Source organism: Chlamydotis macqueenii, chromosome 2 (assembly GCF_036417535.1).
Source record: "Chlamydotis macqueenii isolate bChlMac1 chromosome 2, bChlMac1.mat, whole genome shotgun sequence".
Taxonomy (NCBI): Eukaryota; Metazoa; Chordata; class Aves; order Otidiformes; family Otididae; genus Chlamydotis; species Chlamydotis macqueenii.
In genome coordinates, this window is record NC_141557.1 from 22,165,483 (window position 1) to 22,192,845 (window position 27,363).

Genomic DNA, 27,363 nt, shown 5'->3' on the forward strand with positions numbered 1-27,363 from the left:
GGAAAAACACATTTTTAATCTTAGACATTCTTTTATATCATTCCTGTTCTGTTTTCTAATTTAATGAATTCTGTCTAAATGTACAAATTAAGTAATTTGACCACTCAAAACAAGAATTACCGGGTTTTTTCAGGTGTTTTCCCCAGAGTGATCAGAATCCTAGGTGTCAGAGGTTCATGTGTTAGCAGGATGACCAAATTCTTAGGAGTCATATTATAAATAAGTATAAATTAAAGAGGGACTTGATTAATTCAACCTATAGGGCTTTAAAAAATATGGCAGATTGAACCACTTGACAAAAGCACAGAATAAATTGTCATACCGGTATGCAGTAAACACTGAGATATATTGGAAAAAGGTCTCTTGGTCTGTGAGTACTTTGAGTCATGGACCATAGATGAAAATTATCATTTTGCTGTAGTTGCAGTCAGGATTTCACTTCTTATTTTCGTGTTTGCGCCACACCCTGCCAATGGGGCATTTTTGACTGCTCCTGAAATGTACATAATTTAATACAGAGTAATTTCAGCAGACAAGAGGATTTGTGGTAGAGCCTGTTGCAATCATGCTCTTAAAGCTCTGCATCTAGGGATTTCATTGACTCTTCAATGTATCAGTGTTTACAGTTCTCTGTGTAGCTGTTTTTCTCCAAACTGCAGAATTCCTTGTATTAAGGCAGAGGTAATATTCACCTCGGACACAGCAAAACAGGTAGACGGAGAGTAGAATAAATGAAACGTAATGAGTTGAATAAATCACTTGATACATTCCTGATGGAACTGAAAATTCTTTAGAATCAAATAATTTCAAAATAACTATACTCATAGAGGATATTAGGCTACTTTCTTATGGGGCTACGCTGGATTTAGCCTTATCTAATAGAGAAACAAATTTATCCCTTAAGTGCTTCCAGTCCAACCTGATTTTTTTGGAACAATTTATTGAGTTACTCTATACTGTTTGAATTACACTCAGAAAGTGTTAAAGTCAACAGCTTAACTGAAAATTCACTTACCTCTTTCCTTCAGCTTTATGGAAATAAATGTTTGCCCAGCCTTGTCATTATCTTGTTATCTCAGGCCTGGTTCTGTAGTGTGTTGTACATAGACTGTGCAACTGTCTCAAAAGAGTAGCATTTTGCAGAGATGTACATGATCATAAGCAAGTGGAGAGCCAAGTAAATGTGTGTGATCTTAAAGTCTGAGGTCAAGGATGTGATTTTGAAGTTTCATTGATTCTTGCACATACTAATATTTCCTGTAGTCAAAAGCTGATTAATGAAATCCAGTGACTTACGATGAAATCCAATGTGTTGTTCGTTAGTTGTATTGTGGAAACACTTAGAATGTCCAGAGACCAGGTGAATGAGTAAATTACCACAGGTTTACTAGTTACTGGAAACCTGCTGGCTTGTAATAACAGTCCACGTGCAGTAAATGTGGTGTTACTGGAATTAGCTGCAATGAAAAAAAGTGTAACCACGTTATTTTACCTCACATTTCCAGGGCCAGCAGTAGATCCAGAGAGAGGATATACTCGCTGTATGGTAGATTCTTACACTACAATAGCGTAATTACATTTTTGAACCTTAAGCCATTGCCTGAATACTGTGTGCTAATCCTTTGCCCAGTGAAAGAGTTCCTCATAGTGAACAGCTCAATCCTGCCTTAGTAGCAATGGCAGGAACTGAAATTCACATGGAATAATTAGTAGATCAGGCAAATCCAAAGCCCTAATAGGTATTTGTTCCAGACCAAAAACATCATGTATTTTGGCATAACTGTCTCTGCTCAGGCTGGGAACTGGAGAGTTCTTGCAGATCACAGTCAGATTTATATTGCAGTGGATAAGCTCTGAGCGATTATCCCCATGCCGTTCTGAACTAAAGCATGACAGTCTCTTAAAATAAGAAAAAGACTTGAAACTTTCCTGTCTTGCCTAAAAATTCTTAGAATAAGTATATAGTGGCCAGCTAGATGAGATGGGATTTGAGCCTTGTGAGGAGAAACACTAGTTCATCATACATCAGCTAGATTAAAAGCTAGGTTCTGGCACCTGGTACCTAATCTACCCACTTTTCCTCAGAAAATAAGATTGGAAGGTGCTGATCAAGGAAAGAGAGGAGGTGTTTTACTCTGCAGCCTGTTGTGTTTAACTATTCTGGCATCAATTAGTAATTCATCACTAAGACCACCAGAAAGAGTCTCAAGTTCATAGGCTGCCTGGATTACTTAAAGCATCCAATCATTTCCTAGTTAAAATGCACCCTGGGAGCACATGTGTTAATTGTTGGGGTTTTGCTTCTGCTCAAGACTGCCAAAAGACCATGTGTTGCTGTAGAAATATAAATTGCTACCAGTGGCAGGTAGAAGGGTTTTGTGGCAAAACCTTCCATCTGGCTGAGCTACATATGAACTCAGTGATACTCACAATACCAAGTGTGTAAGTCTCTACTCTTACTTGCTCCTGCCTGGTTTTAATTTTCCTCTTTTGTACTTAACCACCTTAAAAGGTGGTCAGTGAAAAAAACAAAGGCAAAAAATCTCAGTATTGAAGAAATTCTACTACAGCTGACCCTTTGTCATATCTTTATGCTGCATAAATTAGCTTTTTTGATGCTTGTCCTATAAAATCTGTGCCATTTATCATTTTCAGTTTAAGAGCATAGCCTTCAAAATTGCAGAAAACCTACTCACAAAACTCCTCTGTTTGCTCAGCCTTTGAGGGACAAAAAATGTGTGATACGGGCTGATTTACTCTGTGCCGATCTGTGATACAGCATTAATAAAGAAACTGCAAAGTATCAAATATGTGTTAATATTTATTTTCTAACATTTGGACCTCAATTTTACACACACCACCAAAATAAAAACAAAACTATAAACTCACTCATACATGAAGCTAAAATGAACAGTTTTCCAGACAAGTTTGGTTTCAACCTGTGTTCACACACTCTTTTCTCCCATGTGTTGCTTCCCACCTCTAATTAACGGCAGGAAAGAGTGTAAAAATCCCCTACTCCCGACATTAGAGAGGCTTGGAAAGGCTATTAGTGCACTGGACATGCTGTGTAGCAAACTTTATTTCCTCCTAGCAAATTGTAAAAGTGTCAATATGAAATGGGGTGTGTACTGAGGGCATGCTTCACGTGGGCTCAATTTAGGCCGTGCCCTACCTTTTCTTTTAATCTCAGGAAATGATAAGATCAGCACATCCATACTGGCTTTTACAGATAGGAATGAATTGGTAGTCAGTGGTCTGGAGATTTCTCAGGTCTTTTTATATAAAGATCATGACCTTGCACATATTGCTTAATCTGTGAGAGTCACAAATGAGAGGAAAGGCAGTGGGAGAGCCTTAAAGCAGCAACTAGCTGCATTCTGCTTTTACAAAGCTGGTTTACTTCTGCATGTATATGGAAGTATTTTCTTTTATTGAATATACCAGAGATAAAAACAGAAAAAAAAAAATCTGTTGCTTTGTCCTACTCTGTATCTCCTAACTTCCACTATTCTATAGCTATTCCTCCTTCTATGCAATCTGTTTTGTATACAGATGATACAACTAGTGATGAAGACTATAAAGGGTTAAAAGAAAAAAAATGTTTTACATTAAGAGCTTTAGAGGGAAATTATATGAGTGTATCCTCCAACTTATCAACCAAAACTGCCTGGGTAATGCTAGATATAAACTGGACTTTGAACAAATAGTTGTTGGAAAAGTTAGATTTTACTTATTGCTATAAACAACAAACATCTTAATGTCTGATATGTGAACATCTATCTCCTTTGTTGCTAAATTATAAACATAGGTAACATTATGTTTTCAAATAAGTGTTTAATGTTCTGAGTACTTTACTATAAATTGGAAAATAAAGTTCTAGACTTGGTCCATAATAAAGTTCTGCCAATGCCAGAATTTCACTACAGGGACTTCAGTTATGAATAATAAGGGCTATTCTCCTCACTCAATTTTTCCTACTCTTTTTTTCTCTATTGAGTCATTATGGCTAAAGGAATGATTCACAACAACAAAGCAGTATATTAAAACTAGAAATAGAGTGATTTCATCATGGCTTCTAAGGTACTGGGAAACTTTCCTGTTTGTTTTTCCCTGGCATTAGTTTTCCCCCATTGTCTGACAGTAACAAATTAAATGTTTTGATAGGGCGCTGAGCAGGTGTCTGAAATCAAAAGAAATGTCACGGTCAAAAAAGACATCACTTTCCCAACTGGATACATTTCACTGTGATCTCTGACCTCCATATTGATGTCCTTTTGTTACAGGCACTGCGTGTATTGAGCTGTGATTACAAGATGGAAAATGAAACTAGAATGGTGGTTTGTGATCTGGGGAACCCCATGGTGGCTGGCGCAAACGTAAGGGACAACCAGACGCACTTACTGATTTTTATCTAATTGAATTTTGAAGGGAAGCAAATGGAAAACTATTCAATTAGCAGAATGTGTCCCAATAAGCAGCACCTAAACCAAATTATTTACTTGGGCAGGAAATTGTTGGTGTGATGAGAGGCAGAACTGTGCTTCTAAAAAACTAACAATTTGTTGTTCTAAACAATTAATTAGCTAGAGCCTGTGTTTTGGTTTCAGTTACTCTAAAGAAAATGAGAGTGACTCAATTTAAGTCACAGGAGCTAGAGTAGTATAATGAGAGGAGAATCCCAGTCCATAATGTGATCTGTTTATTTCTCCCTTCTAGTATTCTTTCTACTTAAGATATGTATAGTAAATGACAGCTTCTTTAGCCTCACTCTTATCTTGAGTGTATAAGGGTTTTCTTAACAGTTTATATCATTATTGTATCCATGAAAATGTGGTTAGAGTCAAGTTTTCCTTCAAGGTATTAATCTCATTCTAAACATTTTCCTAAGGCATCTGTTCATAAATCATACTACACATTAGATGGAACATTGGTAGCATTGTATTTACAGAAAGGTGGAACTGAATAATGACTGATGGTGGACAGCAGATAACGATTAAACGTAGGTTTGGAGATGAAAAAAGTGCTACCCATTCCACAGTTGTCATAACTTGTCCCTATTTCATGACAAAACAGTTCAAGGCGATCCCACAAGTGTTGAACCCAGGAATGTTCGGCCACGGATGCCCTTGCAGAGGAATTCTGGCGCTGCCCATAAATTCATAAATGCTATGAATATTTAACTAAAAACAAATAATCCAATCTTTTATACCTAGATAAAAAGCTATCCTAATAAAAATGAAGCAGTCAACAGAGTGGACATCTATGAGGAATAAAGAACAGCTTTTAAATGCAAACTGCCACTCTTTGCATTTCATATTGAGCCTGGGGCTTTGCAAAGAAACCAAAGCAAATGTCCTTAGTATCTTCAAAATCTCTAATAAGTTAAGATTTTCCTATGGAAAATCAGTATTTCAATCCTCAGACTCTATATAGAGGGATGTTTTCTAGGCCTCTTATGATCTTGAAGCACTTCCTGTCTGACCTTCGATAAAAGAATGAAATGGGTCATGTGATAGGAGACTAGGACTAGAGTAAGCTTGTTTGGATCACAGGGTTAGCTTCAGATCAATCACAGAGCTTTCAAAAGTGAGTGTGAGATGAGATGTCTCTTAGTCAACTGCCTTCATCGTCACTAGCAGTCACAGATAGACTCTTTGGGATTACAAGGAGCTGTAAACCATTGAAAAATGAACTCCAGGCGATGGATCCACTGGAAGCAGGAACCTACCTGGTGAAGACCCTTCTCTATAGAACTACTGTGAACTAGAAATCTAAAGGAGGTACTAGAAACGTTATCTGGGAAGGACATTGCACTAAGAAGGCAGACTGAATAGATATTGGAGTCAATGCGTATAGAGAAGTGGGCTAAAAGGTTTTGTAGATTTTGTTTTATTCTGCTAAATGAAACTCCTAAAAAGTAAGAGTAATTGAAAACATTTCTCAGGAATGGAGTTTTCATAATTGGATGATGAGAGGCAATGATGGGCCAAAGCACTGCATAAATCCAAAGTCAAGGCAGATAATTCCTTGTACCAGAAAACCAGCAAATTTAGATATCTGGTTAGTCTTACGGCAGAAGCAAATTCTCAAGATACAGACAAAAGTGGATAAGAATCTTGTGGATGATTGGGGTGCTATGGCGAGGCACGAGAACATAAAAACCCATGGACTTGGAAGAGAAAAAGAAGAGTAAACACAAGAGACGTGAACATTGTACATCAAGCTAGGAACAAATCTTTGTGGTTTGCATATTGTCATAAACACAAGCAATGGAAACGTCTGAGTGTAGAGGTATTAGACTACAGCCCCTCACACTCCTCCCTTTGAATCCAAAGCCCTGTTTCTACATCATCCTTGACCCAAAATGTATGAAGACTTCAGGAATGCTATTTGGTGGCCACTAAAACAATACTACTCTCACCTGTCTTCTTATGAATTCTCATAGCATAACTAATCCTGTTTTTCTTCAGAATCAGCCTGCCATAAATGCACTGTTACCAAATATTCCTAAGCAAAATACTTCATAAACAGAGACTTAGAAGTAGCAGAATTAAGTAGCAGAGTTCATAACACATTTAAGGATATTCTGGCTTATAACAAAAGAATCCAACCCTTGAAAACTAAGGCATATGAAGATAGAGCATTACAAAGCCAGATGGCAAAAGTGTTTGATTATAGTGAGTGAAAGCTTAAAGCCTAACTTTATCTTTGAAACCAGCTCTTCTGGAAGCTTAGTAAAGGTGAAAGGACTTGAGTTTTTTCAGTCCAAATGTATTTATGATGGCAAATGTGCTTCCAACAGTGAAATACCAGCCCTTTGTACAAATTGCATAAATCATGAAAGGCTGCTCTGATCCATTTCCAGTTTTGCAAAACAATTCAGCTCTGGCAGGAGATCAGTTATTCTCAAAATATTCAATACGAAAGGGATTCTTTGTGGAAGTTGTGAGGGAGTGGGAAGGGAGGGTTAGGTCAAAATCAAACATTCCTAAAACTCTTAACTATTGAGTCATTCTAATGACTTTTCAGCACCCTGAAATCCTAGAATTCCTGAACTCTTTAAGATCGATTTCTGAGTCTGAGAGTTCTGTCAGGATTTGTGGTATAACCCATGGGATATTAACTGCAGAGGGCTACAGACTTGTCTGACACTTCACATTTGTATATCTCTGACTTCCTGAAAATTATTTACTGGCCACAAAAATTACTTAACTTTTTCAGTAATATATCTGTGGGGTTTTTTTTTTAAAAAAAGATAAAAAGGAAGATAAAAAGAAATGGGAAGGAAAATCACAACATCCTATGGCCCAGAATGCAAGCTCAATGCCTGTGATCTCACTGGCAAAGAGTGTTCAAAGTACTTAGCCATGACACTGAAATGGATGGGACTGACAAGCTTCCTAATGCCTGTTCAGTGGTCTTTGTAAGTGAGATGTAGGTTTTATTATGAATTCTGGTAGAACAATTTGGAAGTTAATAGAAATGAATAGAAACATGGTCAGAAGACTGGGAGGTTTGGAAATCTTGGTATGTACCAAACTGACTCTTCAAGAGCACAGAGGCTTTATCTTTCATATGGACTGTAAGATGCTTCAAAAAAAGCTAGCCCTCTTTCTCCCAGTGTGCTCCTAGATCCTGTCAAATATAATAACAGATGAAAGCTTGTCAGTAGTAGCAGAATTGTCATGTATTTCAAAGATACATGGTGTTACTAACGTAGAAAATAATGCAATTTTCATGAAACTGACTTCACTTGGAAAATTTTAAATAAAATTAAACTATTCTGATAAAATGAATGTCCTACTAAAATAAGGAGATTGAGTGATAACTAAGTTACAAACTCAAGCAAATTCAACTCCTTTGGACTCAGTGGGTTTTCAGCAAGGGCATGTGAGCATCTTTGCCCCATTATTAGTAGCAGTGTCAGGGGCTACTTAACATTAACAAAGTCATACAACCATACAAAGGCAACATCTGCAGCTTATTAGACTCATACAGTAGGAGTGTGTTTCAGTATTAAATAAGAGATTAAGTCTCAGAGGTATAATAGATCATCAAAACTGTGATTCGTGTCTGCTCTGTCTGAGGAAAATTTTATCTTTGGTTCATCAAATCTTTCTTCTGCTATAAGTTTTTAAAGACTGATTAGTAAAATCAGTAAGAGAAATGCTGAATTGAATATTTTGAATTTTTTGTATCAGAGATTAAAAAAATCATGTTATATTTTTAAGGTGAATAAATATCAATACATTTGTTAAAATCATGTCAAAAAAAAATAGCTTACACTCTATTCCAAGTCAGTAATCTGTTCCAATTCCAGTTCAGCCTCTGTTTAATTTTATGAGCATTACCTTTTAATCTTAAGGATTTTACTTCCAGAAGGAGAGGTTAGCCATAACTATGACATCAAAATGGTCAGAATTCAAAGATTTGAACTTGCCGGGTTTTTTTGTGATTATAATATTACTTTAGCATAGGACAACTGAAAGAAGTAATTGAAACGTTAGCTAAGTCTCATTCTGGAGATAGATTAAGATTCAGTGATGCACCACTGCAAGTGAGGGAAGGAGGAGAATTGAATAAAAATTATTTTAAAATAATGCTTGGGGAAAAGGAATTGCTTAAGCACCTGAAATGACACCCACAGAGGAAAATGCTTCCTCTTCAATGATGTTGAATCTAGGTCCCAAACATAAAACTCTACATTGTTGTGTACTGTCCTGTTGCTGACAGTGCTTCCCCAGGTATGTTAAGGAAAGTATGCCAAGCAGACAACTCTTTTTCTCCCCCGCCCCACCCCCCCCCGCCGCTGTAATCTAGTCAGATACTGTCAGAGATGAAGGAATTATGTTCTCATTTCCTAATGCCTTTTTATTAATTTCTCAGAAATATTGTTTCTCCACGTGGAGAATATGGCTATATGTTGCTATCCTTTAAAAAAAAAAAAAATGAAAGCACAGCGTGCAAGCTGTCTGGCAGGAAATTCTGCCATCAGGCAATCGGGAGGTAGCGGGGAGTGAGAAGTTGTACAAGATTACAGGCTGGAGACTTTGCTGTCAGTTTCAATTCAAAATTCACATTTCAAAAATTACCAGATTCAAAACACGTGCAGTTGAAATGAGGCAATTAAAAACATTAATTTAAACATGGCAGTACAATTTTATTAATTTAACATGGAGGGCAGATGGCATCTCCCCCTGCTTCCCTGCCACTTGCATACTGGGGCTGTAACTATGTCCAACAAGAGGGTTACAGAGACCCCACCATATGCAGCTGTATGTTCCTTCTTAGTTAGCCCTGTAATGACATTCGCTCTTCTGAATTAACTTGTTCTGCTTTACTCTGTTCCCTTCTTGCAAAGCAAATGGAAATTATCAGAGGGAGGAAGCAAGGTCTGCATAAACAAAAGGGAGCACCAGTGGAAGCCCTTATCTCCTTCAGTTTTGGGAATTGTGTGTTTTACCCTCAATTTTCTGTGGTCACACACTGCAAGTTGTGGCAAACTGAACTGCAGATATAACTTTGAAGTTGTATTCTTCTTAACTGAACTGTGGCTCCCAGAAGCTGCAATGAAAAAAACTCAAACCAAATCAAGCTAAAACATCAAGCTGCTGTAATTTAGCCTCTAGAAAAAAAAAAAAACAACGGGTAATCAATCAGCCCCGCAACACCTAAAGCACGCAGCTCACATGTCACAGTTACAGAGACAACAGGAGGAGTAGGAAGCCCTGGAGACCTGGACAAAGGCATGCGTGGATGGAGGCAGGGGTGAGAGATGCCAGACCGCTATTATTTTCTTTCGGCTTGACAAAGTAATACGAAGACTGTCTGGATGAAGAACACTGCTGTGTTCTCAGGAGTATGCTTCTCTTTCCTTCTTGATCTTTCCTCTGTCCAGCCAAGTTTTCCATCTGGTGACATACGCAGGCAGGATGGTATTTTTTCCTGAAAACAACTAGATGATATTATTTCATACTAACTTTTAAAAACAACAGTATCCTACACAAGTCTGTGAAATGCAATGTTGAACAGTACTGATTTCTTGATATGGAGAGATGAACCATTTTTTGGTAACCTGTTGTTTTGTTTCTTTCTCAGTTCTCTACAGGCATTCGATTTTCTGTTCAGCATTTTGAAAATGCAGATTTCAGCATCAATTTTGAGCTGCAAATAAAAAGGTTAGATGTTTTATCAAGAGCATGGTTACTTAAATTCTAGATTCCTATTGATGTCTGAAGTTTAATATATATGAAGGTCACTCTAACTCTTCACTGTCAATACTTATTTAATGGGGTTTCCTATGGTAGCTTTTTTCAAGAGGATTTATGGAGTTGGAGCCTTGTTAGCTTTTAGCAAAATCAGTCATCAGGATTTTATTTTGTTAAAATTCAGGTTTTACTGATTTTGATCAGTGGTACGAAGATCGTCCACAGATTTGCCAGATTTGCACTTTGTTTTCCACTTCAGATTTAATGAACAGTGATCACTTTGTAACAAAATTCTGTATTTCAAAACATACCATGCTCTGGAAAAAAGAAAAAAAAAAGATGTGCCACTTCTTCATGACAATTTAGAAAATAGAAGGAGAGCCGTTAAAATCTGCTCAACAAATTTACCGGCATGAAGAGAGAAAACTGTTTTGGTTTGATGCAGATCAACCTTTGTCATTTTTCCATTAGTTTCCTACACATTTGTGGTGCTGAAATATTACTGCTAGAGAATCTTCTGGTTTATTCTGAGTAGTACTTCCTTAACAGGGACAAAAAAAGCAGAGGATGGGTGGGGTTAGGAAAACAGCAAGAACAAACCTAGGACTTTTTCAGTTGGTAGCAGGGCTTCTGCTCTGTCTGTCCTCATCAAATATACACTGGAGTTCCTGATGGGGCCCTCCCTGCCCCACACACAGAGACTTAATTGCTAATGTCTGGACTTTAATGAGGGCCTTGATCATGTTCACTATGGTAAATAACAAAGACATTTAAAATGTTTAAGTCATGTTACCAGAATGTAACCCTTGAAGGAAAGAACATGCAGAAACTCAGGGAGGGCACAGCAACGCCACAGAAGACAATGAGGTGCCTGGTCAGGCTTCAACCCTCTCCCAGGGGTCTGACTGGCAAGCTGGAGGCCATGCAAACCTGGGTGTGGGCTCTTCCAGAGAGAGATACAAGATATGATGTCTAGCTTGTAGATCCCCTTCCCATACCACTGTTCACTGTTAGGTCATTAATGCAAGCAATACAGTTTGAAATCGATATCAGGGGCTCTCATCATTACCTTTTTCATGATGTGAAATTGGGGAGGTTCAGAGCTTTTTGGGTAGCTAGATTCTTCTAGGTAATAAGAGTTGAGGGTAGGTCATGTCTGTAGAAAAAGTGACAAGGCTTTACTTAATAATAGGTCTGAACTTCAGGAGACAGCAACATCTCATGCTTCCTCCATGAGTGTGACTCACTAAAATGTAAAGGAAGGAAATCTGTTGGGCTACAAAAAAGGACAGTTTCCACAAACTGATATCAAAATGCCAAAGAGCACCTAGATAGTTAAAAAAAAAAGTAAAACTTTTTGTGTACAGTATGTGCCCTACAGTTAAAACTCCCTGCTTTGTACATTTGTTCTCAAGCAGCGCAACAGTTTGTGCATTTCTATGTCCTTACTGAACAGGTAAAACAATCTTAAAAGAAAAAGGAAACAGAAATTCATAAGGCAAAAAGAGGAATTTCCTAAAAGGAAGGAAAGGGAAGCAGAGAACATGTCTGAAGTTGTGTCTTGGTCAGAGTTATTCAAAAGAGAGACCTTTACTTTACTCCAAAACATCAGGTAGAAAATAAATATTTTGGTTTGCAAATCTGAAGTTCATTTCTTTTAGGAAATAAGCAAGAGGCTGAGTAGCATCTTGAAATCTGATTCATTTTCTGATGTACATTTTGCAAGGCAATTATATATCTCCCCTTAGAGAGGAGGATGTCCTGGCACTTTTATTTAAACTGCTTTCTTCTCTACAAAATACCATAAAGCACAAACAAGATTTGAACACCAAATATATATCATCAAAATCTGTGTCTTACCTCTATGGAAAGCAGTACCATTATACAAATTAGACAGTAGTTTATTCTAACAAATCAGTGGTATAGTCATTTTTATATTTTAAGCAATTTTTGTACTTTCATACTCAAAGCAGTGGCTATAAAGGATTACATCAAAAGTTCAAATTATGTTTGAGGGGGAATCTGCATTAGTTTATAAACAAATTAGAGCTGCTCCTAATTTTAGCAGTCTGTAACCAGAAAGCCTGGATCAAAGCAGTATTGCCCTTTACTCCTCAGGAGTCAGTCACTGGGAATGCTGGCCTCCTCTGAATGTTTCCATTTGACTGATGCTGCACACATGTGATAACAGTAAACTGTGACAGCCATAGAAACTTAGTCTCCATGAAGCAAGGAACCACTTCCACACTTGCTTGAAAAAAACCTCCAAATTTAGTATCATTAATCCCATAAATAAAATCTAATTCGGTAATTATTTATTTTCACTATCTTCATGAATTTGAACCTGCAAACCTTTATTTACATGAATGGACTGTAGTCATAGGAATGGCCTTTTGAAGTAAGATAAACTACCTTTGCTACTAAGGATTTGCAATAAGAAAAGACAATAAAACGAGTGAGAGCAGTAGCTTTAAACATAGGGATCTGTTTTCATTGCTAAGTGGGATTGAGAGTGTAAACACTCTCTGGATAGGGGAGGGGAGAAAATAAGAAAGATAAAGAAGTTTGTTTTGGTTATTTTTCTTCAGAGATTCTGTCATGCAGAAGTCACAAGTTTGGAGGGTCATAAAAGCAGATTTTGTTATAATAAAGTCTATCTTGTTCATTAACACTGCCTTCCTCCAATGCATGAAACATCCTTCTATTCTGTTAAGATACTCCTGTCCATACAGATATCCAAGTTGAACAATATTCTGAGCTAAATAAATTTCTATCATCATTTGTATGCACACATAGGATTCTTTAAAGGAAGCTTGAGTTGATTATATTATTAAACATGTGATGAACTCGAATAGTATCAAACTTAATTACCGGTATCCTACAAGGCTGAAGAGTGGCAATAGCAAGTCCATGCTGTAGTATGTCCAATGGCATCGCTTCCTAATTGTAGGCCTTATGGTATTCATTGCTGTATCTATAACAATCTAGAGTTCTGCTAAATAACCCTTTTTAACCCTTGTACATATCTTTTTCAGTTCTAACAAGATTAGTCCCACCAGCAATTTAGTTAACCTCCATATCAACATCAGTGCTGTGGCTCAAGTACAGATCAGAGGGTAAGTAAGTATTCGACCATTTCAATTCATAATGATAACTATTTTTTGTATTGAAACTTTCTACATATAATAATCCCATGCAGTGAACCTTTTGACATATTATAATCCTAAATGCTTTATCCACCAAGAACACCTGAGGATTGCCAGGGAGTCTCACCCCTGCAAGCCTTGCAGAATGGAGCTACTAAGGACTTACCAGGTCATGTAGGGCAGGACTGTCCTCATGGACTCCAGTAAACTTATTGAGTTTATGCAGCACGCTGTGGAATCCCATATTGTAGTAACACCGGTTAGAGTCAACAATTTATTTGGTCATTCAAGTTGTGTATGAGTGTTACTAGTATAAAATGCCCCTTCATATGCATAGGTCTGCTTGTGCAACCACTTAGGCACTTAAGTCTGAATACCAAAGCAGAATCTGCTGCTTTTATGACAGGAATGATGAAACACATTATGGCAATGCATAGACTGATAGAGAGGAGAGTGAGGCCTTTGGAGAAAGGATGAATAAGAAATGAACAGGAGTTCAACCAGCCACTACTGTAGGATTCTTACATTTCCATCTGAAGCATGTGCCTGTCCACTGACGTAAGGGGTACCAAAACTAAACAAGCACAGGATATGATCAAAGATGATTATTTCTATCTCTATTTTCACATGCAGCTTGGTTTTGGAAACTAAGATGCAATTAGATTATAAGAATCTCAGACTACCCTGTAAAATCTTGTAACTAGACTCCTATCCTGGCATCCTGGAGGAAGTCAGCAGGATGTTCTTTAAAAGCAAAGAATTGCCCAAAATGCTTTTTGTCTGGGATCTCAGATTTCCTACATCTCCTCTTCTCAGACTACAGCTCTGGACCTTAACCATTCTCAGCTCTGCAAGGGGCGAACAGGAGGTACATGGCCCAGCGTCACTCCCACGGTCAGGCCATGAGGCCTGGCTGATGCAAGCGGGGTAAATGTCTCTTACATGATGCACCTCAAGGGGCTGCCTTAGGTGTAAACAAATAAAAGTGCATTTATTTATGCTTTTATGGATTTATAAAAATCCATTTATTGATATAACTTCTAAGACAATACTTTGACTACCTAGTGCCGGCAGAGAGTCCAATCACTTTGCATATCACAGAGATCATGTTTTCTGCGCTAATATTAAAGCTAAATTGGGGAGGTTTTTACAGTATTTTTCACCACATTTTGTAAGTGTTTTCCAGGTTAAGAAGACTAACCCTAAGGCTAGAGTTAGGTGGAAAAAAGAGGACTGGCAGTCAAACACTGTGGATGTATGTTAATGCTTATATTTCTGAAAAGGCACAATTGAACGACAATTCTTGTTTAACAAGAATGTTAAACTCTTGTTTAACAAGAATTTCTTGTTAAACAATTGTTTAACAAGAATTTCTTGTTAAACAATTGTTTAACAAGAAAAGGAATGAGGGTATTATTTCATTTTCTGTAGTTAGTGGTGATCTAGGGAAATGAGCTGGATAGGAAGAGAGGTGAAAAATATAAAATGAGGGGGAAGATAACACAGAAAGAGAAGCAGAGGCTGAGGAAAGAAGAATCAAAGGGATTCGTTGGTGGGTGCAGATGTGTGAGAAAATGCTGGGAGCCAGCAACTGCTAATGTTACCATGCATTGACACCCAGGTTAAGGACTGGCTGAAGTTTCAGTACATCCATGAAACGGTTATGGATTCATACACGAGACTTCTCAGTAAGGACTGCTTCCAGTGCTGTGGATTCTGTTTTTTTCAGTGAGGTTGCTCATCACTTTAATAGAATAATCTTACAAACTTTTTGTATTCTTTGCAAACTTTTGGGAAACTTTTTGCCTGCATCATATTCTTTCTGTGCCATAGTGTGTTCTTTTTAATGAAAAGTTCTGTAACATGTAAACAGATGGACACCAAAAATGACCTAAACATCCTCGGTTCTTAAAAAGAGCATGCCCACAAGTGGAAAAAGTGGCCTGAATTGCTGCCTGCAGTGATAAGAAACAGGTCGTTAAATACACAGGAATTACTTAATTGAATGACTTCCAGTTCCTTTCCTCTTACATCTTTTAGATTTCTTATTAGCTATAACATGTGTGTACAAAGGAGAATTCCCAAATGCTTTGTTGCCAGATTTTGCTAGTTACTCCGAGATGCTAAAGCATACAGCTCCAAGAGAACTATTTGCTCACAATTTCCTAGGTAAAAATAAAAGAGAGACTATGTCCACATTTGGACTGGAAAATATCTTGCATTGGTTTCCCTACTGCTCTGCACAGAGTAGCATGAAGTGAGACTGGAATCATTGTACATTTTACTGAGGAACAGTAAGTCATCAAATTGTGCATATGCATACATGCATATGTACTTGCACAGTGGACCCATGCAAGTATTGCCTCTGTGAGAAAGGAAGAAATCTTCTTCAATATCCTATTCAAAAGAAATTTAAGACAACTACTTAGATAGTTCATTCAATGAGTACTTACTCTGATAACTAGATTTTATTATTGATTTTTTTTCTATAACTGTGCAAGAATTTTATAGTTGTAATTGTTATTTCCCACTGCTGAAACATCACTAGAGGAATGAAGGATTTGAAAAGGAAGAAATTTGAACTGGGAGGATTTGCAACTGGCAGAATTCTTATTCCATTATATCCCACATAAGCATTTTCTGTAGAATGTAATTCATCTATCTTATTTTTCAGTGCTCTTGTTTGAGTGATCACTACCACCTAAAAGTCTAGGAAAAATCCTTGTCTAATAAATAAATAGTCAAAATAAAATAGTCAAAAGAGAGGATTTCTGTTTAATTTGACCTGATTTTGCTGCTTTCATGTCAATAGCAGAAGTCGTCAAAATAACTGTAAAATCTGTTAAAATAAATGTTCTTATATACTCTATGATCATTTTAATTGAAGGTCTACATTTATGCTTTGCGCTTTGTAATTCTGTGGATAAGAAAAGCACTGCATAGGGAGTGTAATAGAAAACACTGGGTTTTGAAACCTTGTGCCTGCTTCTTTTTGTCTCTGTAGTTTCTGCTTTGCAAATTTTTGCAGTAGCTTAAGGATTTCTATGTCTTGGCTTTTGTAACCACACAGGAAAGTTCCTATTCTCCAACAATGATTAATAATTAAAATTTTTATTAGAAACAAGGCCACTTGTGAAATATAACAAGTTAGGCCAAGTACCTCATCTGAAATGACTTTTTAATTTATATGTTTCATTTCCTTTATTACTTGGTTTGACTTGTAAATTTGTCCTCTGGCATACTTGTTAGTGCAAACTGCTGGGCTTTGGAAGTCTAGGGAAGTATTTAGAGTTAGCAGGATACTCCAAGATATCCTGAATTTCTTGAAGAGTTGTACTTTAGCTGGATGGTATTAGGTTCTTCTTCTCTGGGATCCCTTGCTGCTTTGAGAAGCTGTATTCTGTAAAAAGTTTCTGTCAGACATTTAATTCATTGTATATGACATAAAAACTGGAAGCAAGAACAGTTTGGTTCTTCCTAAAGTATTTTAAAGTGTCAGCATTTGCAACAAAGAACATCCAGTCTTCTGTTCTCTTCTTCAAGGGGCAGTCACAGTGGTGCTTTCGCTGTTTACATTCAAGCCAAAGAGAATTAACATTGGTGGAGAGAAGTCCATCATTTTAGTCAAATGTTATATTCTGAAAAAAAGCTCACTAGTAATTATTTAACAGTTTTCTGTCAGCAAAGGTTTTTAAAGGAATAATAACAGAAGTTAAAAGAAATTTACAGTCAGAGCAGTTAAATAAATATCTAAAAATGTATTGCAGGGAAGGAAGATGCATAGCATTAAACATCTACAGGCTTTAAATGGAAATAAGAAAATACATTTGTTTATGTATCATTACTCTAGTTTTGTGGATAATGTATTCAGAGACCTCATCAGTGAGAATGATGTAAATGCCCGACAGACTGCATTCCTCTCTCTAAATAGAGAAAGAGTCACTCCCTTGTCTGGAAAGGAGCATCCATCAGAGGAAGTATGAAACTAAATGCACGCCCTCAGTAGTCTGTAAGGACTATGTTGTACTTTATGGAAGCGTTGTATTGTTCACCTCACCTAATTCTAATGAATGTGCCCAAATAAAATACCCTTAAGGGCTTAGGTTTCTATAGTGGTCTTAATTTTTTTCTAAAAGGAATGCAGCCCATCATTACTAACAGTTGCTGGTTTATCTTGGTTTATATGTTACAGAGTGTCTCACCCTCCAACAATTATTTTGCCACTTCACAACTGGGAACCCAAAGATGAACCTACAAAAGAAGAAGAACTTGGTCCACTGGTAGAACACATCTATGAGGTAAAAATTATATATGTTGCCACAAGACCTCATGCTGCTCCCTTTGAAATCCTGATGAATTTGGTTTATTATCTTTATCTGCAATGAGATAAAGCCACAAAAGTAGATATTCTGACTTTAGCACATGACACATTTAATCTGGGAATTCACAACCCCAGTATCTGTTCATACTGGTGGAGGAGATATTAGTTTATTCTACGAGTCTGTCTTTGACATTTAAGGGATCTATAAACATTTCAGTTGTTTGACAAGTATTAAAAACAGTGCTTAAAAACTCATTACAATCAATGCCAAATACTTTCAGTGATTTGACTGGTTTCTCATTAAAAACTGTGAATGTTGTGCACAGAAAAAAAATATGTCTCCTTTAACATTTAGCTAACTGAAAAAAAAACTGTAGACGATCATGTAACTTGTTACCTCAGAAAATATTCTGTTGAAAATAACTCTTAATGTTTGAAATATGCATATTTCTACCTTGTATTGTTGTTGTTTTTTTTTCTATGGATTCTTCATCAATTAAAAGAGAAGAGTTCAGGTTAGAAAAAAGTGCATCGAGTGAACTACATGGAATACAGGCCATCTTTGGAATCTGATGGATGACCTTTAGGGAGTAAAACAGAGTGCTTCACATATGGTTATAATTCACAAATTAGCACTCCAGAAAATATAAGCAACTGAGCTTAATCAGCAGTGTAAAATTACAATTTGCATGACTAATACTCAACAGTAATGAATCAGACTGTAAAATACAAAATATTATTTGTGAATTCCTCATCTTAACACATTTCTCTAAACTGAAAAATCTCTAACAAGTCTTCCTGTCTTAAGCATTTGGTCTGTTTCTGGAACTATATATGTGACTTCAAATGTATTAAAATAGTTACAGTGATTAGTTACAGTTATTAAGGAAATCACTGTCATGATTTATTGATATCAGCAAAGCATAAAAAAGACCAAACACCCACGCAAAAACCCTTTACTGAAGAAGATGTAAAATTGAAAGTGGGTTTTATTTGGTTCTAAATAAAGCTCATCAGTCACAAAAATTCTACACCTGTAAAAAAAAGAGGTTCCTACATCTCTAGAAGTTTTGAGTAAACCTCTGTGGTGTTCTGCTTCTTTAGTTTCCACGCCCAGTGTTAAGACACATCCAAACTTCCTGTGGTCATCAGATATTTTCAAATTGTAAATTGATATAAGGAAACTATTTTAACAGCCCAGATTTTTAAATTTGTTATTTCTATCTTTACTCATTTTCCCAGACAAGAATAATATCCTGGGATGTTACTTTAGGAAAACTAGTTCATTGTTTTATTTTGGGGAAATTTGAACTGAGAAGTGTTGAAAATAGAGTTCTTAACCACAAAAACTAGTTTAAGCTCTGCTATATCTTCTGTTACTGCACCCTGAAATGTGATTCTTTTCTGTCCTGAAGTTTCAGCTACTGTTTCCAGGTATGTTAAGGTTCATTGTATATATTTGTATAGTGTATTTTGCTAGTATATTTTGGTTTGGGTTTTTTATACATTTTTAGGTAATTTCAGCTCTTTCATATGTAGGTAAAAATAGGAAAGCTGATGGATTTCTTGAATACAGACTTAGGCAAAAAAGGTTGTTCTCACAGATTTGCCACTGGAAGAGATCCATTTTTCCTACCTGCCACAGATTCTACATCAATAAAAAGTTATTAATAATCTATACATCTTTCACAAAGTACTTTAAGACTATGGACACTAAGAATTTGAAAAATATCTAAGTGCTAGTTGCTGTGGGTTTTGTTGTTATTTACTGCCTTGGAAAGTACTGATAATATTTGTTTGACAGCTGCACAATATAGGACCAAGTGCCATCAACCATACAGTTCTCCATGTCGGTTGGCCTGTGTCCAATCGAGAAGAATTTCTTCTTTATATTCTTCATATTCAGACACATGGACCATTGCACTGTCAAACAAGCTCTCCTATTAATACAATGCAGATAAAGGTAAGTCAGCCTCTTTTATTTCCATCCCTGTCTGCATTTTGCTTGATTTTTTCTGCCTACACTTCACAGTGGGATGAAGATTTGGGGGAATTTTTCACAGTGACCTTGAGATCAGTTTCCTGGGTAAGAAGCAAGATATAGATAGTCTATAATATTTCTAGTGTGAGAGTTGTGTTACATGGTATGTGTTTGGTTTCTGTACTCTTCTTATCAGAAGAAAACTGTGTTTTGGTTCAGTATCGCAGGATTAGATACAAGATACTTTTTAAAATATAAATTTGCAGGGTTTTCCTTGAGCGTCATTTTTAACATGGCTTTGAATAGATGAAATAATTTTTTTCTGTTTTTATGGGACCTTGAAAATTCTTGTACCCTAAGGAGTACATTAATTCAGAGTGTCATCCGTATAGCAGTGCTTAGCAGATGAACTCTCAAAGGTGACATAAGCCTTTGTTATGTCAAGGAATGCACATAGCTCTTCAGTTGAGTCTGATACAACCTAGCAGTGGTTTGTTTATCAAAAGGTCTTACATCTGACCTGTTAGCAATGGGGAAAATCCTTTATAGCACAATAATGTGATATCATTAAATTGAAAGACATGAGCTTCACAGAGCTGTTTATTTAATAGAGAGCAGACAGCCACCAGGTATTGTAGCATTAAGTATTTTCAAAGGATGTAACACAATTTTAGCTTTTATTCCAATACAAATAATTTACAGCTAATTTGTATGGTGATTTGGTTTTTTTAGGATCATAGGCTAATTGAGATTGGGAGACCTCAGGAGTACTCTGATCAAGCAGGGTCAGATGTGAGATCAGACTAGGTTGTTCAGGGATTTATCCAGTCTGGTCTTTAAAACATCCAAAGACAGAGACTGCAAAACCTCTCTAGGCAAATTCTACTGCTTCTTGATTGTCTTTACAGGGAAAAGGCTTTTCCTTACATCCAGTCTGAACCTCTCTTGTTTCAACTTATGCCCATTGCCTGTCATCATCCCGCCATGCAGCTCTGTGAAACACCTGGCTCCGTTTTTGTGACAAACTTCTCCCTCTGACAGCTTCGGTCCCCCCAGAGCTTTCTCATCTCTGAGCTGAACAAGCATTGGTCCCTTAGCCTCTCCCTGCAGGACAAGTGCTCCAGCCCTGACCGTCTCTGGGGGCCCTCCACTGAACTCATTCCAGTATATTGCTCTCTGTCTTCTGCTGAGGCTCCAAAAATTGATGTTGTATCTACATGTGGTCTAATGAGTGCTAAGCAGAGGGGAGTAATCACTTCCTCAGTGTACTGCCTTTGCTCCTGTTCATACAGCCCAGGATGCCATTGGCCTTTGCTGCTGACTTGTGTGCAGCTTAAGCCAGGTCTTTTTCGCACAGCTGCTTCTTATCCACTCAGTCTTCAGCATGTTTCCTTGCACCAAGTATATGATAAGATGCATATTTTTAATATCATATGCTATATTTTATATTAAGTTCAACATAGTATGAGCTAGTATAATCTGTAAAATGGGAGTCATTTCAGAAGCCTATCTATTTTTTACCTGTCTTAAAGTGTTAATGATTTTAATTTTTCAAAGAACATACTTTGAATATCCTGTAAAGTGAAATTATCAACTGGAATTCTGCATGGAATATACTCCAGAAATGGAAGTATTCATGTATTGCCAATTCATAAAAGCATTCATATAGTCTACAATTATTTTATGGCTTTATCAGTAACTATCAGAAGTTAGAACTTGGTCAGCAACATGATAGATAGATTTTTTATTTTTCTACTTGGAAATGATTCTGTAATTATTTTAATCACACCAGCAAAAAGGAAAAAATTCCCCTGCTAATTTTTTCAGAAGTGTTACATCTAGGTATTGTTTGCCATCCAGATTGCTTATCCTTCCATGCATATGGTTCTTCTTTCATAGCAGAGCTGGAGATCTGAGTTTGGAGGAAACACTAGCAAGAGGAAGCCTAGCAGCAGCCTCCTGAGTACAGTGTTGATACACCAGTGTCTCAAAGCCTGGTTTAAAATCTATGTTTGTGATGGCAGATCCCCTCAAAAGAGCTTGGTTTGGTTCAAAGTCAAAAGATTTAGCAAAACACAGCTCTACGCATTATCATATCAAAAACAAGGTATCCAATTTATTAAGCATAACTGATTCCAGACAATTCTGGAGTAAACAACACTTCTTGAATTTAACCAGTAGCCTGTTAAACATCTTGTGGGGAGAGTTGCATTCCAAATGCTAGAAGTGCTATGTGTCTTTTGCATACCAGGAGGGGTTTGAATTCAGTACAGTGGATGAAAGTGGAGACATCTTTCTAGTGAAGGGGATTGCTCACAACAACAGGAGCTACAAGTCTTTAGCTTAAAGAGACAGAACTACAATATATACTTGCAAGAATATGGAAAAACTGATGTATACCAAAGACGTTATGGCTAGATTTTTGTTTTTCACCCAGGAAGCCAGAGAGGGATTAGGATTCCACCCTTTAATTTGGTTACTCTAGAGGAAGAAAAAGGAAATGAGTGATAGGGAACTGAAGATAAAAAATGTTTACATTTTGTACACAAAACCTAGCAAGTTTGGAAACAGAATTTTTTCTATTAATCTTTTCCACCACATTTCCACCTGTTTTTCAGAAGTGGTGAGAAGCAAGAAGTTGAGCTGTTGCATTTCTGTTTCCAAGCCTAGCATCTCAAAGCCACTGGTCAGATGAGGTTGCAAGTGCATGAAAAGGAGTTCAGCATCCCTCCTCCTTAGCCACAGTGTTCTGTTTTAAGTTTGAATTAAGAAACTGAGATGGGAGCATTATGTCAGGAGAGCAGAGCTCCTGGGTAGAATAGTGCCACATTTCTTCATGACATTTGCAGGCAATATTTTTTTTTCTCTTTTTTTAGTTTGCTCTTCCTTCTCCTACTTGGTAATGATTATATCTGTTACATAAACAAGACTAAATTCTTGTGAGGCTTGTGTGAAATCTGCCTGTAATAATGAAATAATGGTCCATCTGTCTTAGCAGAATATGGCTTTAGATGCACAATCATTATTGCAAAAATTTAAACATCCTTTCCTTATTTCAATTTTTCAAAGCATTGAACAGCATGAACACACAAATCAGGTTTCAAATATGTAATGCTTATCTATTGCTTGATAGAGATGGGAAGAGGATACAGACGCAGCTTCCTTCAGGTTTTGTATAAACAGCAGGATGCTTGGCTCAAATTTCCAAATATGGCTAAGGACATTATTTGCCTCGCTCTTCCTGCATTTCGGAACGTAGCTCTCTTAGGGTGCTCGGGCATTTCCCCACTGAAATGACTTAGATTGTTCCGTTTCAGTTAAAGCAGAATATTCCTCCCTATTGCTGAATTTCTTGTCTTGTAGAAAGGTTTCCTTTGTGCTTTGTTTTTTTTCCTTCCACAAAGATAAAGCAAACCTGTGCATACATGAGAAGACTCTTATTTAGGGACTTTTCTGTAGCTTATGTTTCTCTGAAGATGGTGAGGCACATGAAAGGATAATAAAATTATTCTATCTCTCAAAAGAGGTAAAGAGAGCAAAAGAACTGATCAAAGACATGGAACAGATTCCCTTGCAGAATTCAGTACACTGGGATGCTTCAATCTAGAAAAGAGATGACTGCACAAATATGATCCACAAGATCAGAAGAGGTGGGAAGAGCGTGGGTGGGGATTGACTGCTCTCTGCCTGTTCCTGCACAGGAATGCAGTCTGTGCACTGCACAGGAATTGGAGCATCGAATGAAGCCTGTAGAGCCAGATTCAAAACAAGCAAAAGGAAGTGGTGGTTCATGCGACAGGTATTAGATGTCTGGAACTTGCTGCCAAAGGAAGTAGTCAGGGTTAAAAGTTTACATGATTTTAAGAGGAAACTGGACAAATTCACAAAAGAGAAGTCCAGTGAAGATTAATAAATGAACAAAAACTTCATGCAGATCAGGAAGTCCCTGAGCTGAAAACATTTGGAAGCTGAAAGTTATTAGGTGAGAGCATTGTGTATGCATGCCCTGTTCTTACTCTTCCTTCCACATCTGCTCAAAGGCAGTGTTGATGAGAAGAGGGGTAAGCTTGATGGACCTTGGCCTGAGGCAGTATTCCTGACAAGCTGTTTGGGTTTTTTTTCCCAGACTGTTGGCAAAAAGTTTTATGGAGCCAGTACCTATAAATACCAGAGGTATAGGCAGTGCTTTCCAACTATGGCGGACGATACAGTGTGACATGGCACATTCTCAATAGCTGAGCACTGTAGTACCATGAGTGAGGCATCTGTCGGGGAAGCAGTGAAATAGCAGCTAAAGTCCACCACATGGGTAAGGTATATCCACTAACATGACTGGCAGGAGCTAACCTCCTCCAGAGACAGTGTCTCCTCATGCTGCGGAGCTGCTATTACTATATGTAAGTTCTGGTATGGAGACAAAATAATACCATCCAATGCATTGCTCTTGAATGGTCACTGACACCTCTTGTATAACAGCTTTTACACAAAGTCCTCTTCCAGAACATTTTTGGTGGAGTTACACATTGCAGCAGAGGTATTGACAGGCTAGAAAAAAAGGAAAGCTAAAACGGGCTTTTAAATGGGAGGTGAAGAACTGGAGACATTCTGCTTAAGGTGACAAGAACTGGGAGAAGAACGCGGTACAGTTTTCCCTGGTGGGGAAACCAAGACAGTCCATTGTAGTTAAAAGGATGGCGTGAGAATCCATTTGAAATAAGGTATGGTGTGCTAAATATGTGGCATGTAAAATTGCTGCAGAGACAGAGTTGTACAATTCCATGCTACTGGCTCAAGAAGGATAGAATAGTGTCTTTAACCTGAGCATCTAGGCCAGTGGAGAGATTCTGCTTTTAAATTGTTGGAGGAGACATGTATGTTTTGTCTTAATCGCAGAGGACTGGTTTTAAACCTTTGCTGTAATAATTCACTACTGAAGATGCTAACAATCTAGGATCTGTGGGAAAAAAAAAAAGTAAATATAAAAATCATCTAGTATTCAAATGGATCTACATATGTATCAATTGTCATCATATATTGAGGGTTTCCTCAAAGGCATGTCATTACATTGTGGTTTGTTCAATTTGTCGTCATTAAAGAAGCCTATAAGTGCTGGTGAAAAAATCCTGGAAAGAGAATTCCCACATGTTATCACATTGAGAAGGAGAGATTTACTAGCTATTTAACTGTTCCCTTATTGCAAAAAGACAATGTTAACCTAATTAAGCAACAGGGGAAAAAAAAAGATTCTTGTTTTTACTTAAGGGGTTTTCATCAGTTAATAAATTATAGTATCTTTCACTTTATAGGATGCTTTTGACTGAAGATCTCAGACAATATCAAAACCGTTCCTTCTTTAGCCTCATAATTTTAATCAGATGAATGGTACAAATTTTCCAAATCTAGTACTATATGGCATTAGTGTGTGGAAGGTTTTTTTTGTGTTTATAGCTATTCTCTTCCCTTAGTGCTACAACATTTCTTACAATTACAAACATTTTCTTTAGGAATTTGTTTAAGATATTTTGTGTTCAGAGGTTAAAGGAACTGATGAGATGGATTTGATGTAGCTTTTTATAATCTGAGGCCCCTAAATAACAGTCTTGTCTATGTTCAGGTGAGTTGCTGTTGAGATCTTACCGCAAACTTCCACATGTATTTTATTGTGATTTTACATGATTGGATTGTCACAAATTAGAATTTATCTTTCCCTCTGTAGCAGTTGGGTTCTCAGGTGTTCTCTGAGGTTTCTTGAAAGAAGCCATAAATGCTCTGTGTAGAAATTAAACACAAACTGCCAACAATAAAATCAATTTTAATCAGAGAAGAAAAATCTTTGAAGATAAAGCTGAAGAGAATGCATTTTAATATGCATTTTAAATGAACCATCTGCATAATACAAAGTTGAGTTGTTACCAAAAGAAATCTGTAACAAATAATGATCAAAAGTTGTGTTGCCAGAATTCGGGTTTCTTTTTTTTTCTTTTACTTTCTCAAGCTGGGAAAATCATTATATTCCAATAGGCAGATTCTGAACTGAACCAATGACCAGATTTCCATGCAGGAACTTTGAATTTATCCTGTTCTAGAGATTAGAATCTAGCTCCAAGAGTCTAACAAGATTAAGTACAGAAGTGAAATTGACACCAGTAAAAAGTAGAAAAAAGTATTATCTACTGTAATTCCTATAACTGGGCAATATCTTGCTGTACTATTAGTCATCACGCTTCTAGTTGAAGACAGTATATTCTCATGGCTGTGCTGTTAAATTGAAAAAACAACGTTAATCCAAAATTCAAGACCTCTGAGAAGGGAACAGATCTGTTAGAATCATTGTGTGAGTATGTCATTACCATTTGCATTTTTTTCTCTTTGCAGTTTGCTATTCCACAAGACAGTCCTGAACTTGCTGCTTTTTTATATAATTCCACAATTACGCATTACATCAGGAGAAGGGATGTCGCAGTAGCAGAACCTCACAGGAAAAACTCTGCAAAAATACTGGTGAGCTATCTAAAAACTATAAACTGGGACTATGCATGTAGTATATCAAGGTGGCTGTTGGTTAGACTGCAGTTTATTTACAGACTTTTAAATCTTTTTCTAAGTCATTTTTAACTTCTCAGTTTAAAATATTGGGTTTTTCACCATATATCACCATGCCACAGGTGAAAGTAACATGTAAAGTAACAGTTCTGATACACAAATACTTTGGAGTATATCTGTTCCCCCCAGTAAGTACTTATATACACGTGGAAGGGTAAGGCTCTTTCCCTTTACAGTACCACAGGCAAGCCAAATGGGACAGGTCACTGCATTTTTAGCATTCAGACAATGCTGGAGCAAGAGCAAAGATCTCTCTCCCAAGAAAGTAGTTCTGAATAGCCAGTCTGGTACCTGAGTATTTGGACTTGGCTATATTTTCAGAAAGTTGGGTTTTTTTCCATTCTTGCATTCAGTGTCCCATCCCTAGCATACTTCAGCATTGTTGGTGTTACCTCCCCTTGCCTAGAGGCTGTGTTCAAACTCGGTGACCTTGAGGTCATTTGTGGGATTCATGCAGTCAGTCCTTTCCATCTATTTTTATGAACCTTAGAAAGAGTTTCTTTCATGCTGCCCAGTCTCTTATTAAACTGTTTACTGCAAGATCATGTTTGAAATCCTTGACATCACTAGAATTTGGTAAGAAGAAAAGAACCTCACAGGCCTAAGTATTCTGGAGAAATAGAACAATTATACTGCTTCTGAAAGTTAATTTGGCAATTTTTGTAACAGGAAGAAGATAGAATCTGAAAGTAATGAACACCATCATGTTATTAAGAACAAATCACAGATGAATGAATTTTAAACAATAATCACTGTTGATTCCTATGTAATTCTTTCATCAACCTAATACCCTGTGAAGAATCTGATTCCACTGGGCTTTCAATGGCATACCAGTCAATACCACAGAACACTTAAACCATTCTTCAGTAATACCTTAATTATCAGTTGTGTTTCTCAGTGATTAGGCTCATATGCTGCCAATATAGAAATTACTGCAGCAACTGAAAGCGGTTAACAACGTTCTTAAGTGTGTACTGTGTCTGCATCTTAAAATACGGTGCAGAGATTCCTCAGCTGCTTGATGCAGACAGATCATATTTAGCTGAGTACTTAGCAATATAAAATTGGCACTGTGATGAGCAGTCTTGTAGTACAATATGC

General features: G+C 37.1%; 1 protein-coding gene across 1 annotated transcript in view; it reads left to right on the forward strand.

The window, feature by feature from the left end:
• The window catches only part of ITGA8 (integrin subunit alpha 8), a 115,315-nt gene that overhangs the window by 61,302 nt on the left and 26,650 nt on the right, over positions 1–27,363 (forward strand). Inside the window, exons 21-26 of the mRNA XM_086741462.1 lie at positions 4,287–4,379; positions 10,102–10,181; positions 13,247–13,327; positions 17,550–17,655; positions 19,483–19,641; positions 26,035–26,160. Coding sequence (XP_086597588.1) covers positions 4,287–4,379; positions 10,102–10,181; positions 13,247–13,327; positions 17,550–17,655; positions 19,483–19,641; positions 26,035–26,160 — 645 coding nt within the window. The remainder of the gene's footprint in view (positions 1–4,286; positions 4,380–10,101; positions 10,182–13,246; positions 13,328–17,549; positions 17,656–19,482; positions 19,642–26,034; positions 26,161–27,363) is intronic.